A 16,212-nucleotide genomic window follows, 5' to 3' on the forward strand; every position below is an offset into this window, starting at 1 on the left:
AGCAGAGAGAAACTGGGCACCAAGGAAGCTCCCACACTGAGCTGCAGGCTCTATGCGGGTGTCTCCCCCACAGCTCCTCTTGTGTATCACAAGGTGTGAGGTTGCACAGGACAGTGGAAGGACAGATGGCCTTGACCAGAGGTTCGGAAAGAAAGCAAATTCAAGTGCAGACATCTGTCTCAATCCCGGATATTTGTACTATTCTATTTTTTCCTAAGGTGTGCTCTCTTTTTAAAGCAAACCGCACCACTACCACCTATGACAGATATTGCACAGCTCTGTGGTAAATCCCTTATCCTAACTTGGCACCAAAGAACCAGGATCTTCAGTTTTCCAACTGGAATTTTAAGAGTTGGGGGACCATTTCTAGAATTGGCAAAAATAAAAAATCAGTAGTGTCGCCATGATCTCTCCGTGGTGCTGAAGCAGAGTTCCTTGGCTGTGTTCTGTCACAATCTTTCAATTTTCAGTCGATAGCATTTCCCTTTAGCCTTTTCATTTACATTATACTAGTAATTTTTTTTTTTTACTCTCAATGTTAAATTTGTTAATTAAAGGATGTGCTAGATTGGGACAGGATCTTCAGTCTCTTAGTTTTCACATAGAATAGCCAGCATTTGAAGACCTCTTTTCTCTCATTTTAGATCAGAACTATAATTTCGCCATTTGTCCTTGTATTGATTGTTCCTTGAGGTGAAGAGGCTGCTGCATGAGAAACCTGCGCATGCGGTGGGCTTTGGTTTCAAGCGGACACTCGGGCATTGGAACTACATTTCCCAGAACCGCAGGCGCACCCCCTAAGGGCCGCGCATGCTCACTGGGGACATAAGGACACGGCTTCCGGATAGTGCTGTGCCGCGCGCTGAAGACCGGAAGGTAAGTGTGGACTCTCCTAGGTGGGAAGCTTTGAGTTCTAAAATGAGCAAATGGGAGGCTGAACGACTACCTCCTGTCCCGGTACTTAAGTGTTTCAGGAAGGCGCCGGTGTATGAAGTGGGATTTAAGATAGCGCGTGCCGGGTCGTGCCTAGGACTTCTTAGAGCTAAGGAAGTCCCGCTAGCGGGTCTTGGGTTCTGTAACTAGCTGGAGGGCCTCTGCCGTACCAGAATGGCTCAAATACTAACAGTAGTTCATTAAGGATGGTATGGAAGGCGTGGCGGGAATTAGGTAATTTTGGGTTTTATGTATACAATACTCTTCAAAGTAAATGATCGTAGCGCGCCCTGAACCCTTTGTCATGAGGAATTGTGTACCCACACCACTCTTCGTACATTTGAGCCTATTTTAGGGTGGATACTTAGTTGACCCAGGAATTCCCTTTTTGGGTGTTTGGCCACCGACACTAATGCCTGTCTTTTAAAATTTATCAGCAAATTGATAAACCTAGTGTGCAGGGGCAAACAACCCTGGCCTAGAGTTTTGGGGTCATCTTTTTAAAAATAAATCTGCCTGGTGACCGGATTAAAGGTAAACTACTTTTTTTTTTTTTTTTTTTAAAAAGAAAGCGTTTTGGAAAGTTAAAATACATTTAACCATGCACCTAGAATTGTTTGACTTCTTCCCTGTGCCTCTACATGGCAGATCTTGCTGTTTGGCTCAGACATACCACTGAGTTTGCAGTTAACTCTCTTGGATCTAATGTGCACACAATAAGTCACTGATTATCTTTCTTCCTGGTCTAGCAGTGGGTGGACCTGGGTAAATGCATTCTATCTGTAGCATCAAATATTGTTTAGAAAGTATATTTTAGGTATTAATTGCCAGAGCTGTTTTTCCTTCTTGAAAAAGCACTCTGATGCCAGCTTTCAGGTCAAAATTTAATGCTTGAGATAGACAACTCTGACTTTTACATATTTCTTACTGAAGATACTTAAAACAAGGTTAATTGCATCATTTTCTAAAATTCTTTAATAGATGAGCTTAATACCCACTAAGTTAAAAACAAAAACAAAACATTTTGTCGTTTCAAAATGACAAAATCCAAATTTCAGGCCGTTTTCCCTCTCCCAACTGCTGTATTTGAGAGTGGCAATTTAGACATTTAAGTGGTGTAGACAGCTATGTGACAACAAAGCTAGGGGGAACCAGAATTCCTCCATATTCCATGTTCTGCAGGCTTTTCAAGTCAGTCGTATTTAAAAGTGAGAGAAAGAACTAGGTTATCCTAAATCCCGTGGAAGGAGAGACAGGTTTAAAAAAGACTTAAGAAGGAGAAAGAGGGAAGGGAAGTTTCTTGGGCATGACACCATTTGCAAGGTCACAACGGACACCCCATCGAAGGGCAGATCTTTTCTTCTCGGTTGGTACCAGGTAGTTGTTTGGGACATACACATGCTGTGGCTTGGCCTGGGGTTCTGTTCTGGAAAGCATCTGTCCTCGGACATTCCATCGTAACTCCTTTCTATGGTCTTCACCAGGAAACCGCATTGAGTCCCAGTCCCTTTTGTATTCAAAGTATCTGGCTACTCGGTCTATCTTGCCCCGGTTTCGGCCTAACTGATCCAGCCTGGGGAGAATAAAGGACTTGGGTCTGCTGGCAACAATCAAGTCTTGCTCATAAACAGGAGGGCCCATTTCTTCTCTTCCTAGGTAGCAAATGAGCCGATCTTCTTGTGAAATTCCTTGGTATTCACGTGGCAGGTTGAATTTTTGGGAAGCGTCAACTGGGGACTCTGTGCCTTCTTGGAACTGCAGGTTCATCAGCCTGTGTCTCAAGTCCCAGAGATCCAGCTCGTTCTCTGTGCCAGATTCTGATTCACTGATAATAGATTCATCTGTCACTAGTACTTCCCCATCTGGCCTTCTGCGCAGCACCTTCCTCTTCATCACTGGCTTTCTCCATTTTTGGGAAGACTCTGAAACTGTTGATGAAGTGACCCGGTTTCCTGTAGCATGTGGGTAGTGCAGCTGCACAGGGAGAGCAGGTCTCTTTCCTGCGGTGATGGAGGCTTTGCTGTAGGGATCATACTGGCCAGCCTGGGCTTCTCTCCTTGTATCTCCTTCACCCTGCCCTGCACAGATGTGTGTAAAAGCTGTGGCAGCAGCTAACATTCGTTCTTCTGGATCCATATTGGCCCATTTTTGTCCACTAGGTGCTATCAGTTGCTCCATTGCTTCCTCTACACTATAAGGCTGCCTGTAAGAGATAACACTGGTTAGTTTGTGTGTTCTTGTCTCAAATGGAAAATGGCAAATAGCTGTGTAGGCATAAGGTTATTGTGTAGATTAAATTCTGATTTCTGTCTCGGTGTTGTATAAACATTGCTCCCCAAATGGAAAATGACAAATAGCAAATAGTTGTGGTAGGGATGTGTCTATTTCTGCTTTCATTTCTACCCCTTTCTTACACTTTCTATTGCCTTGTCAAATTTAGCAGTTCCTATGCTAAGGGCTGGAGTTCTACAAATGTAAAGGGGGAGACTACACGTGATAGAGCATGATGCTTAATGATCATTACATAACATGTTTAGAAGATGCTTTATGTATATGGCCTTACTCTTACATGTATATTGATCCATATAATCCTTCCATTTTAGGATTAGTTCCTTTCACAGGAAGCTCCAAGGCGTTAACTTGCCAAAAGCTATACAGCTAGTAAACAGTGAAGCTGGATGTAGCTCAGGCAATCTGAATCAGTCTATGTCCTTGCTTTTACTCCTAAATGATATTACCCAACCACCAAAGAGTAACACACACACACACACTCATAAATGTATACTCCAAGACAAATCTGTTCTAATAAAAATACTTGAGTGTCTAGGCTCCTAAAGACCCAATGGTTGGTTTCCTAACTGGATTTAAGGTAGGTATCTATTGCCTGTTACTTTGTTTCCCTACTCTTTCTCTTGAAATTGAAAAATCATGCATATAATTTTAAATAAGGATTCCCCCCTCCCTGGAGAAATTTCTATCTAAAAATTTCTCTTAGAAAACTGCAGTTTCTTAGCAGTGTTTTAGGATTTTCCACATTTCAAACTAACTTTTTTTTTTTCCACATTATAAAGGCGCATAGTGCAAGACCTCTTAACTTTAAAGAGAGCTGTGGTGATGTCTGTCAGTACACAAAAACTTGCTTCATTTAAAGTTTTGCCAAATTTGTCCAGTCCCTTATTGACATAATCTAGACTTAAGCATATAGCACACGTTACATTTCCAGCAGGGAATTACCTTTACTATGGTATACTGTCAAACTTTCTCATCCTTGTAGACGGTTCCACAATTAACTCTTCTCATATACTTGAACATATTTTTATAAGCCTTTCCTACTTTTGCATAAAATGGCTGGTGTTTGCTCATTTACCTTTCAGTTTAACATTTAATTGATCCTTATGTTAAAATTGGCTATATATTTACATACTAAGTTATATACAAGTTCTAAGTGTGTGAAATCAAACCCAGGCCTTGCATAGTTTAGGCCCCGTTGTGCCACACCCCCAGGTTTTATTTGTTTACCTTTTAAATTTATTCTTGCCAGCTTAAGTGTTTTATTTTTAGCTAGTCACTTTTCTTTCTCCTACAATTCCTGAGTTTTTATAGTGTTTAAATTAGAAATGCCTTTCCCTTAGGGCTACAGCTCAGTGAGAAGAGTGCTGCCTAGTATACAGGAGGCTCTAAGTCCAATTCCTGGTGGTGTTCCCCCAAAAGATTTCTCTCACAATAAAGACATTTTTCTGTATTTCTTCTAGTAATTAGTTTGACTTATTACACTTAAATATTTAGCCTTCTATCATAAGTAAACTCCAAGGATTAAAAAGAAACTATTTAGATATAGCCTTAGAATAGATGAAGAAATGCTCACCAAGTAACCACAGTCACAGGTTAGTTAGAATCACCTCAGTGTTGACACTGTGGTATCACTGCCCTTTGCTTACTGATATACACCAGAAATTTCAACTTCCAGATCCATATTATGTTAGACTAACTCTTGTAACTGTGATAGAAATCTTTTATCAACACATGAATTTGGTTGTAAAAAATTGCCAGTAATTATTACCTTTTTTCTGACATTAAAACTGCTTAAAGTAAGAAAATTTTGTCTCCAGGTTTTACTCCCAGTGGGAAATAATAGTCATTGATAGTATTTCTTCAATTAAGACAGCTTCTGTTGTCGCACCTTTAAAACAAAACAGTATAAGATAGCAAATGGGCCACTTACTTGAAATACTATAAAATAGAAACAGGAGTCATAAATAGCCCATATAAATATTTCTTACCATTAGAAATACTAGATAAATACACTAAGAAATCAAGAGGAAATGTTATAAGGAGAAAAAAAGACAACATGAATGCTCAGTTATCTTGGTTAGTGAGAAATAGAGAAATGAAATCAAAGAATTTCCCTAAATTTAAAAACAGTTGAGTTTTTTCTTTTATGAAGTAGCCAGATAGAAAATAAAAGAACAGTGAATGTTGAATCTATAATAATCAAACTGGTACCTTTGGGCACCTTGGGTGAGCAAAACCTACGTTCTTTAACGTCAGAGTAAATCTTAGCAGTTCTTTTGTTTTCTTGAGGTAGTATCTTGTTCTGTAGCCCTGGCTGGCCTGGAACTTGTAGTCCTCCTGTGTCTGCCTCCCAAGTACTAGGACTCTACACCTGTACTACCATGTTCAGCTTAGATATTTAATCATGTGACACTGACATCAACAAAGGAACCAGCACTGAAATTGATGCATTACCTCACTATCTTTTCCACAGGTGGACCTGCATGATTTCTTCCTGGGGCTGTCATGGCTGAGAACACAGACAAAAACCAGATTGAGAAGCTCCTAAACAGAGTAAAGGAATTGGAGCAGGAGGTGGAAAGACTTAAGAAAGAACAGGCCAAAAATATAAAAGATTCAAGCATCAGAGAAAGTTCTTTAGGCTCTGGAAAAGCTAAGCGTGCATTTGATTTCAGTGCTCATGGGCGAAGACATGTAGCTCTAAAAATAGCCTACCTAGGCTGGGGATACCAGGGCTTTGCCAGTCAGGAAAACACAAGCAATACCATTGAAGAGAAACTGTTTGAGGCTTTAGCCAAGACCCGACTAGTAGAAAGCAGACAGACATCCAACTATCACCGGTGTGGTCGAACAGACAAAGGAGTTAGTGCCTTTGGACAGGTAAGGCCAGTATACTGTTTCTCAGAGACAGTAACAACAGGAAATCTGAGTGTACATACTGAGCTTTCAGATCATCATCTCTGAAACCGATTCTCTCTATAATTCTTCAGGTGATTTCTCTGGACCTACGTTCTCAGTTCCCAAGGGGCAGGGATTCAGAAGATTCTGATTTAAAAGATGAAGCTGATGCTGCTAAGGAGATCCGCTATACCCACATTCTCAATCGGGTGCTCCCTGCAGACATCAGAGTATTGGCCTGGGCCTCTGTAGAGCCTAGCTTCAGTGCTAGGTTTAGCTGTCTTGAGCGGACTTACCGATATTTTTTCCCTCGTGCTGATTTAGATATTGAAACCATGAATTATGCAGCTCAGAAATATGTTGGCACTCATGATTTCAGAAATTTGTGTAAAATGGATGTAGCCAATGGCGTGATTAATTTTCAGAGGACTATTCTGTCTGCACAAGTGCAACTAGTGGTCCAGAGCCCAGGTGAGGAAAGAAGGCAAGATCCTTTCCAGTTATGCCAATTTGAAGTGATTGGCCAGGCATTCCTGTATCATCAAGTTCGGTGTATGATGGCTATCCTCTTCCTGATTGGCCAAGGAATGGAGAAACCAGAGATTATTGATGAATTGATGGACATAGAGAAAAATCCCCAGAAACCTCAGTATAGGTAAGTTAAACCAAACAAGTATATCCTTGTCCCCCGCATGACCACTAACATAACTCACCATTGACTCTGCCCCCATAATTAAACATAATTTGAAAAGATCTTATTTTTTTGTGTCTGGGCATTTTTGTTTGCATGTATGGCTGCGCACCACTTGTGTGCCTGGTAACTGCAGAGGCCAAAAAAGAGTGCCAGTTATTTTGGAACTGGAGTCACGGAAAGTTGTGGGTCACTGTGTGGGTACTGGGAGTGGAGCCCAGATCCTCTGCAAGCGCAGCTAGTGCTCTTAACCACAGAGCCATCTCCCCAGTTCCCTTCATAAACACCTCATCTGTAGAATGTTATGAACACGTAAAGAGGGGGAGCTATCTACTAGTTTTCTCTTTCCCATTAGTGAGGAATTAGATATTTGAACTGGGCTCCTAAGTCCAGTTTCTGAAATTACAGGAAAGGTAGGAAAGACTGGTTTTTTTTTCTGTTTTTTTTTTTTTTTTTTTTTTTTTTTTTGTGAACAAGCTGGCTACACAGGCACCAGTAGTTCATTCCTACGTTGTGAGAATGTCATCAACAAATATGGAAATAGAACCTGTTTTAAATTTTCTGCTATCATGGGGAGCCCTATCAACCCACCTCCTGGCAGTGTTACCACTGACACGTGACACAGGTCAAACTGACCATCATCGCTCTTCCCCCTTACTGAAAGGAGTTATGAAGTTGCTCGGGATTGAGACAGTGCTGTCTTCTGGCATTAGTGGAGCTTCCCTGCCCCGTGATCTCTATTAGACTAGCTCAGTGTTTTAAAAAAGAGCTATTGGCTAACTGCTGTGTGTTCTCATACTTGTTTCTCTTCAGCATGGCTGTTGAATTTCCTCTAGTCTTGTATGACTGTAAATTTGAAAATACCAAGTGGATTTATGATCACGAGGTTCAGGAGTTCAATGTTACCCACCTACAACATCTGTGGGCTAATCATGCTGTTAAAACTCACATGCTATATAGCATGCTACAAGGCCTAGACTCTGTTATGGTAACAGGTGGGGCAGGAACAAAGACGGATGAAGCAACCGAATGGAGAAGCATTAAGCCCCCTGTCATAAAGCACATTAGTGCCTTCATAGAAGGAGCGAGAACGCGCACATATAAGCCCCTCATGGATCGCCCTAAATGCCAAGGACTAGAATCCCGGATCCAGCATTTTGTACGAAGAGGACGCATTGAACACCCACATTTACTCCATACAGAAGAGTCAAAAGCCAAAAGGGACTGTGCTGAAACAGAAGAAGAAAATACTGTTTTAGAGAATCCAACAAAGAGAGTCTGTATAGTAGATGCAGAAATTAACAGCACTGTATAATCCCAGGAAGCTAGGATCTCTACCGGGATCCAGGAAGCAACCACTAGGTAAAAATCTAATGATTGGCCCTAGCAGCTTCTTAAGCAGTTATGGGTCTAAATATTCCCCCCAAAGAATTATGAAAGAAGCAAAAGGCACTTGTCCCCTATATGCACCTGGAAATCTGTGCTTTGCATTCAAATTTATTAAATCCCGATCTCACAAACATCATTTGTTGTTCTTTTTCAAGGCAAATCTGATAACCACTATTCTGAAAGATCTTTGCCGAAGTGTCTTACTTTTACGAACTTAGAAGTTTTAAGTTCCATCAAAGAAGAGATCAATGGGGTCAGTGGCAGGTATGAAGCTACCCGAAATTCTACCTAACAAGGCAGCGAAGTGCAGAGACTGGCAAGCTTTTCCTGCTATGGGTAACAGCAAGTATTTTGTAAGTTCTGAAAAAGTGCTATGCTTCATTTGTTTTATGACCCTTTAGAGATGGTAAAAATGTCTGTGGTTCTTGTTGACCAGGAAGGTTCAGCTTTGCAGAATTATGAAACAGAGGTGGGAAAGAAAGTTTTGAGCCACCCAGGTGTAGAGGCACACACCTATAATCTCGGCCTTTGGGTGGAGACAGGATGAGGAATTCAAGGTGATCTCTTCTATACATAGTGAATTCAAGGCTAGCCTGGGCTATTAGAAACTCTCAAAACCAAACAAGAAAAGGCTTTGAGTCTAAGGTGGAAAACACAAGGGTTGGAAATTAGCACATACTTAGTATGGCTGGAAATCAACGAAAGCTTAATTTAGGTTAGCTATTGTGTCACAGTCATATCTTCAGAAGATTATGTAGCAAAAGCACTGTTATTTTTTAAAAGTTATATAGGAGTTTATTAAATGAGCCACGAAGAGAGAAGGAAAGGGAGGGGTACCCAAGAATATGTGTGTGTGAGAGAGAAGAATAGAGAGGAAGAGGAAGAGGGCAGAGAGCGCTACACTGCTAATATTTATTCAAACATACAAAATTCTTAACTCATTGTCCTTTGTAACAAATACTACACTAAATTAACTTACATTTCTACTTTAGTAACTGTCACTGCAGTAGTGTTTTTCACATTTACTAGACAAATAAAACCCAAACATTTATTTACTAATCAACAAGTAACTGGTTCTTTTATTCAAGACTCAAAACATATTATGTCCTGAAACTGCTAAATATAAGGAACAAGTAAACAGTGAGAAACAATATTTAAAGTAATTTGGTACTAAGTGCTATAGCTCCTAGGGATGGAGTAGAGAATAAAGACTTCAAGAATTCCTGGTTTAGAAGATAAGAGAGCTTTAAAGAAGTGAGAAACTTGTGCAGAAGTGGTCTAACATAAGCTTTCACAGCCTAGCAGAAGAGCTACAACACTGACACAAAGTCACTTGTCAATGGAACATTCTGAAAAGGACTGCTTTGTCCTTTAATCTTTAAAAGGCTTAAGTATTTGTATGTGCATGTGTAACATGGGGGTTCATAGAGTGGGGGATGGCCTCTTTAGATTCCTTAGAGCTGGCATTAGAGGCACTTGTCAGCCATCCATTGGGTGCTGGGATCTCAACTCTGGTAATCTGATAGCGCAATTTCTTACCTTATTTTGAGTTTAACAAAAAGGAAACCTAAAGAAGAAAAAAATGACTTTAGGAGGCATTCTTATTTAAAAAGTCAACTTCAAAGCAATAGTTCATTAGGAGAAAAAAGCCCTAACTAAAGGGTGTTATATCCCAGGATCTATAGAGCAAGAGTTCAGGGCTGAATCAGATCCTTTCAAGATGTTGCTTGGGTATGAATATAAAAGACTGAGTGAATATAAAAGTCATTGACCTTATGATTACAGTCATCACAGAAGCAAACGAGGAGCCCCTAAATGTATTTTTACAAAATTACTTCAAAGAGGTAATATTTATGCAAACTCCAAAGAAGGACTGAATGGAGGAAAAATGTAAAGTAGGGCTTAAAGCTTACTTCCTTCATTTAGAAAGTGGAATTAGGGACTGGAGAGATGGCTCAGCGGTTAAGAGCACTGAATGCTCCTCCAGAGGTCCTGAGTTCAATTCCCAGCAACCACATGGTGGGTCACAGCCATCTACAATGTTATCTGATGCCCTCTTCTGTCCTGCAGGTGTACATGCAGGCAGAGCACTGTATATATAATAATAAATATTTTTTAAAAAGTGGAATTATTTCAGTAGGTTTTTAAAGTGTAATTGAAGTGTGTGTGTGTGTGTGTGTGTGTGTGTGTGTGTGTGTGTGTGTGTGTGTGTAGCTATATCTGTCTTTTGGAGTTGGCCTGGGGGACTTTTTACTAAAGCCAAGACAGTTTTTAATGGCATGCTTACAAGACAGTGATAAAGTCCTGTTCCTTTATGTTCAAAGTATGCCCCTTCATTTTTACCACTCAAATATGTAGAGGCTTACAAAGTGAAATGCAGCTTTTCATAATGTCTACAGGCCATGGTCAGTTCCTTTGCTTTCTAATAAAGCACAACAATATCACCAGCTAGAGAGAAACTTACAGACATGAAACCATCTTATATTTAGATAAATGTGGTTAATATTGACCAAAATATCATTTTTTTTCTTTTAAAAGATCTTATTTTATTGCTCCAAGGTTGCCTAGTTATAGCTCAAAGGATTCAGAGGTTTCTAAGTGTTAACAGCCCTGGCTGTCCTGGAACTCACTCTGTACATTCGTCTCGCCTCGAATTTACAGAGCTACACCTGCCTCTGCTGCCCAAGCGCTAGGACGCCTGGCCAGGAGGGTGGGATTTTTTTTTTAACCCTTTAAGTTCCTCAATTTGGATATAACCCAAATTCTGGTGGAATTTCTAAGCCAAATGACAAACTGCTCTCTAGAAAAACTGATTACCTCGTGCTTTTACTTACTCACTTTCATCAGCCCTACGTATTGAAAAACCTAAAAAACTTGAAAGGGCATTGTAATATTTTTGTTTGCAGTTATAACTGCACATCTTTTTATAAGGTCTCTCTCTACCTGGAGTACGCCAACCCAGAGCGGTTACCTCAGCTTTACCCGCTGTCCTAAAGCTTAAGCAAACGCTACGGACGGCTGGTTGTAGGTATGCATCTACGAAAGGTGTAACCCAAACGCGAGGCGACTTCCCTGCTCTTCCAACAATAACGACACGGGTTGCACCATCTGGCCGCGGGCGTGCCGGGAGCTCGGCTCTTTCCCCAGGGACCGGTCCCCAGCTTCAACGCTGGCCCCGAGGGCTGGGTCCGCTCGCTAGGCCGCCCTGAGCGCTCAGTCCGCTCGCTCGGCCGCCGGGCAAAAGTGGCGCAGACAGGGTACACATTGTGACCTGGAGGGGCTTGGGGGAAAGGGGACTCTACCCCGGCAGTCGGTTAAAGACGCCCCGGGCAGCGCACGCCCGGGTTTACCGTGAACGCAAAGAGCCTGGCTGGGGAAGAGAACGCGAATCCACGCGCAGCGGCCGAGAGGAGCACGGGCCTCCCCTGCACCCTGTCCCAGGACAAGCCCACCTCCCCGGTTCCCCGCACGTCACCAGACTCAGCCGCCGACGCTGCCGGTCTAGTCGTCTTGTCGCCGCTCGCCCCAGAACCTTGCTTCCCACTCGCGCACGCGCACAACTCACCCACGCTCACCGAAGTCGTTAACGGTCCGCCGTTCAGTTTAAATCCCGGAGCGAGCCCACGCCCTTTGGTTCCGCCCACCAGTTCTCTCATTGGTCCAGAGGCTAGACCGCATCCACGCGTACACAGAGATTGGTGCGTGTTTGCTTTCGGCCCTAGGGTCGGGAAGCGGGGTTTGGGGCGTGGAGCTGAAGTGGGAACCCGCCGTGCTGTGGCGCGGAAGCCATTCCCTGGTTGTCTGAGTGATAAGTCTGGCGGAGGGGCAATAGGCTGGCCCCGCTGGGTGCCCCAGCCACCCTTGGCCGCGGTCGGCGGTGGCGAGGGGAGCGGAGGGGAGGGTTCTGGAGATGCAGATGAGGCTGCATCCTGGCGTTGGACAGCTGTAGCCTTCCCCCTCCTTTTCTTAGTGTACTCGTGACAAAAAAAAAAAAAAGTGTGTGTGTGTATGCCTGACGTTTAAATTTTTTGGCACAGATACCTGGAAAAAAAAAGCACTCTAGTGCTTTGGGAATTGCTGAGGATAAGATTGGAAAGGAGACCCTCCCCCCCCCCCCCCTTAGTTCAACATTTCAGTCACTGGGATGCATCAAATCCAAAGAAGTTTGTCCAAAACCTGACAGTTGTATTTTCTAACACAAATAAGCAGGTGTTTATTTCTTAAGATCTGTTTGCTTTGGCTGGTGAGATGGTTCAGGAGTTGGAGTTCAATTCCCAGCAACCACATGGAGGCTCATGGTCTGATGCCCTCTTCTGGCAGCAGGTGTACATGCAGACAGCACTCATACACAAGAAAAATCAAAACAAAACAAAACAACCTAGAATGCCTGACTCTTCCAAACAGTTCTGTCGCTTACCTACCTAGCTTTTTCTCAAGGCCTTTGCTCTACCTCTGACACACTTGATGATTTATTGAAGAAAATGGACGACTGCCCCTTGCCTGACATCACACTACTTTAGTGCACACATTCTTTTCTCAGGAAGAGATATCTTGTCTTCATGTTATGCTTGAATGAATGTTTCTTTGCATAGAATCTCCAGTTAACGTGTCTCAAGAGTAGATGATTAATTTTCGTACCTGCTTTTGGACATTCAGTTTTACCCTATACCTAAAGTTAGGGGTTTGCCATGTAGCCCTCGATCTCAATATTCTCCTCCCTCTGGTAGGATTGTCCTGCAGCTTGGCAAATGAAGATAAGTATAACCATAGTACTACAACTGTATTTGTGTCATACATGATAGTTAATATGATTTAGTGCCTAGTGCTTAATTTTTCACTTGCTTCTCCAAGTCACAATTCAGAGTTGCATATTGTGATTGGCCCATCTATCTTTTGTTTTGTTGGTTTGGTTTTGTTTTTGGTGTTTTGTTTGTTTGTTTGTTTGTTTTATCTCTGCCTCCCAAGTGCTGGGATTAAAGGCGCACGCCGCCACCAGTACCTGGCTTGGTCCATTTATCTTAAGTATCATTTATTCTAGAAATACCTCAGTGGCCCGGCGGGGTGCATTCCTGTAATTCCAGCACTCAAGGAGGCAGAAGAAGGCAGATCTCTCTCTGTGAGTTTGAGGCTAGCCTGCTCTACAAAGCAAGTCCAGGACAGCTAAGGCTACACAGAGAGACCCTGTCTCGAAAAACCAAAACAAACAAACAAAAAAAGAAATACCTCAGTTTCCCTTATAGTTTACTTTTAAAAAAAGGAATATAAAACTATTTATTGACCACTATTCACCATTATTTACAATAAAGTAAATATACAATTGGATGACAGTCTGATAGTACAAAGTTACTTTTCTGGCTCATTGAACCAGAACCAAACACTGAAAAGATTGATCCTACCAATAAGGAACTAGTCAGGGAAAGAAAAGGCATGCAGATCATTAACTGATATCCCCAAGGTTTGTTTACTTGCTTATGTCACCAGGCCGTAAATTGCCTAGCCATAATTTCATCTCTATAGCAAACAGATTCCATGAATCACAACCTTTTAGTACAGATTTCAACTTTCTACAAAGGAATGGTTCACCAGAGGAACCTTGACACACCCCGGCTGACCTAGAACTTGCTTGTAGCCCAGGCTGGCCTCTAAATCAGAGATCTATCTGCCTCCAGAGTGCTGGGTTTAATGGCAGGCATCGCCACACTTGACTTAAATCTTGTCATTAAATCCTACTACTACTTTGTCTTATTCCGTTTTCTGTAGGGGAGTTGGTATGGACAAAATTTTGTAAACCACTGTATTCCAGTGATAATACATAAATTCTGACATGGTTGCTTTTAAAATTGTCAAATTACAGAATCTGCTTAATTTGAAAGGTTGTGGTTTCAGGAAAATGTTCACAATGATGGAATCTCTTCAACCTGTGCTTTCATCTTTAGTTTTTTGAGTATTTAAAAAACAAGACAAAACAAAAAACAGTGACATGTTTTATGTGAATAAATGCATACAAGCGAAAAACCTGGAATGGTCCTTCTGTGTCCCCGTTAAAATTAAGTTCTGATCAAGTAATGACTGTTGATTCTCCCCAGCATTTAAGAAAAGCTGTTTTTCAAAGCCAAGGAGATACAACACGGTATCAAACATTGTATTGTTAAAGGAAGCAACTACAGAAAGCTCTTATTTGTTCAAGGAAGTGAGTGCCTTTTGATACAAACCTAAACCCAGTAAGATCCCAACCACTGTCAATATTTTCAAAACCAGCATAGCAAACTCGATTTTTATTAGAACTCTGTTTTTCACACTAGTAACTCAAAACCCAAGGTCGATCTATGTGTGTATGTGTGTGCATGTGTGTGTATGTATGTATGTATGTATGTATGTATGTATGTATGTATATGCAAACAATTATTGTGCTTCATCTTCCGGACAAGAATGCCAAGCCAGCCTCTCCTCAAAGAAGGCGATGGCGATCAGAGAACACTTCATTTTGTCTCCTTTGCCAGCCCCAAGCCAGCCTCATCTGAGTCCCTTCCATTTCATGAGAAACGTTAATTCACCACTGCTGTCTGCGGCTCCGATTACTTGTTCAGGAGTGAGACCGCTGGCAAAACCCCATGGTTTGTCAGCAGTATCTCTTTTCCTCTTTGGTTTGCTATAATCAGATTCACTGTCAGATAAGGATTTCCTTTCTGTGCCATCTTTTTATGAATTAATAAATGCTTCAATTAATTTTGGAAAAATCTAAATTTTCTTCTGCTTCCCAAGTACTATCAACACCTGTGAACCCCGTCCACTTCAGGAAGTCCGCCACCTTCCCATTCACCGATGGTCCAGCACTTTTTCTACCACAGAGTCTTCAGGATCTGCCCCTTCAACTTTTTTACTCTTTGCATTCTTTTTCTTTCACATCTTTTGCAATGTAGTTTTATTGGAGGCCATTGTTTTTTCTTTTTTAATTGAAGATTTGAAGAGTTCACCGTTCAGATGTTCAGGGCTGTGGATCCTGCCGCATCTCCCAGCTATGAGTTTCAGCTCTATAGTTTAGTTTTTAAAGGAGCCAAGTTACTGGATTTTGATGAATACCTCTAGTGAGTGTCTTCCTTACCTTTTGGCTGCCTCATAGTTCTCAACTAGCTGTAGTTGACTTTAAACCATCATCATCTTTATTTATACGTTCAAATATTTCCAACTGGTTAAATGGTCATGTATAAGTTTACCAATCCTGTATGATGTTTGATGCTTACTCCATTGTTGACTTTTGTTTTTGTTTCTTGTTTTTCGACACAGGGTTTCTCTGTGTAGCCTTGGCTGTCCTGGACTTGCTTAGTAGACCAGGCTGGCCTTGAACTGATAGCGATCCACTTCCCGAGTGCTGGGATTAAAGGCGTGTGCCACCACACCCAGCTACCGTTGTTGACATTTTAAAATACCCTCAGTTATATGCCTCTGATTATATCCTGTCTCTACCATTTCCAGCTTTTTTCCTTCTTTGTCTTCCCAGTATAGGGAAGTAACAGTAAAGACAACAGCAAAATGAGAAAAAAGCAACTTTCTCTTGACACTGCTGTTGTGTCTGTCAGCTTGTCTGTCCATCGTCTTTTCTTCTCTCTCTAGTTCAGTTGTTCCCTGGGTTTTTCTACATTCTGAACTTCCTTTCACCTGTAAACTCAGGCTACTTTTGAGGGTTGACAGTGATTTTAATAGTCATCAACTTCAATTGTCTTGCTCAGTCCTATGAATATTTGATAATTTATACAATAAATCTTTATTGGGCAACTCATACGATTTGCTGTGGTACGTTTTGGTGATTTGATAATTTAATAAGAATTCCAGCAAATAGGAGACTAAGAATGCAGGATCTTGAGTCTGAGTCAAGCCTGGGCTACACAATGAGACTGTGCCTTAAAACACAAGAGGCTGGGGATATAGCTTGTGGCAGAGCAATTTTCTGGCGTGTACAGGATTCTGGGTTTAATCCTCAGCACCCAAACCAAAAGGCCCAATCTCAGCCC

At 41.7% G+C, this 16,212-nt stretch overlaps 2 protein-coding genes and 1 pseudogene across 15 annotated transcripts; 1 reads left to right on the plus strand and 2 right to left on the minus strand.

Annotated features, from left to right (window-relative positions):
- Positions 1-10: 10 nt before the first annotated feature.
- On the plus strand, positions 11-9,258 carry PUS3 (pseudouridine synthase 3). Of its 4 annotated transcripts, XM_084781134.1 has the most exons (6): positions 11-141; positions 645-876; positions 5,699-6,105; positions 6,216-6,778; positions 7,628-8,176; positions 8,359-9,258. In XM_084781134.1, exons 3-5 carry the CDS (start codon positions 5,731-5,733, stop codon positions 8,127-8,129), a joined length of 1,440 nt encoding a protein of 479 aa, XP_084637260.1. In that variant the 5' UTR covers positions 11-141; positions 645-876; positions 5,699-5,730; the 3' UTR covers positions 8,130-8,176; positions 8,359-9,258. The 4 variants fall into 4 exon arrangements, with proteins under 4 accessions (XP_084637260.1, XP_084637257.1, XP_084637259.1 ...); XM_084781131.1 differs by having other exon boundaries at positions 12-141; positions 7,628-9,258; XM_084781133.1 differs by lacking the exons at positions 11-141; positions 645-876 and adding an exon at positions 888-1,467 and having other exon boundaries at positions 7,628-9,258.
- Positions 1,804-11,774, minus strand: HYLS1 (HYLS1 centriolar and ciliogenesis associated). 10 transcript variants are annotated; one of them, XM_084781139.1, is made up of 5 exons: positions 11,679-11,769; positions 9,743-9,770; positions 5,680-5,734; positions 4,994-5,113; positions 1,804-3,136 (listed from the first exon to the last, which is right to left on the minus strand). In XM_084781139.1, the coding sequence occupies exons 4-5, from the start codon at positions 5,005-5,007 to the stop codon at positions 2,203-2,205; spliced, it is 948 nt and encodes a 315-aa protein (XP_084637265.1). In that variant the 5' UTR covers positions 5,008-5,113; positions 5,680-5,734; positions 9,743-9,770; positions 11,679-11,769; the 3' UTR covers positions 1,804-2,202. The 10 variants fall into 10 exon arrangements, with proteins under 10 accessions (XP_084637265.1, XP_084637266.1, XP_084637261.1 ...); XM_084781140.1 differs by lacking the exon at positions 11,679-11,769 and adding an exon at positions 11,175-11,646; XM_084781135.1 differs by lacking the exon at positions 5,680-5,734 and having other exon boundaries at positions 11,679-11,774.
- A 2,831-nt stretch (positions 11,775-14,605) lies between these two features.
- On the minus strand, positions 14,606-16,006 carry LOC311597662 (chromobox protein homolog 3-like; annotated as a pseudogene). The gene has a single exon. The product of its transcript is annotated as a chromobox protein homolog 3-like (transcript).
- Between the last annotated feature and the right edge of the window lie 206 nt (positions 16,007-16,212).

Source organism: Acomys minous (assembly GCF_964271855.1).
Source record: "Acomys minous genome assembly, chromosome: 5".
NCBI lineage: Eukaryota > Metazoa > Chordata > Mammalia > Rodentia > Muridae > Acomys > Acomys minous.

What these genes read in the sequence shown, in the direction of transcription:
- PUS3 (XM_084781134.1), top strand. Translation starts at nt 5,731, where the DNA reads ATGGCTGAGAACACAGACAAAAACCAGATTGAGAAGCTCCTAAACAGA. An exon ending in GAGTTAGTGCCTTTGGACAG is followed by an intron (nt 6,106 to 6,215) that starts GTAAGGCCAGTA and finishes ATAATTCTTCAG; the next exon opens with GTGATTTCTCTGGACCTACG. An exon ending in CCCCAGAAACCTCAGTATAG is followed by an intron (nt 6,779 to 7,627) that starts GTAAGTTAAACC and finishes GTTTCTCTTCAG; the next exon opens with CATGGCTGTTGAATTTCCTC.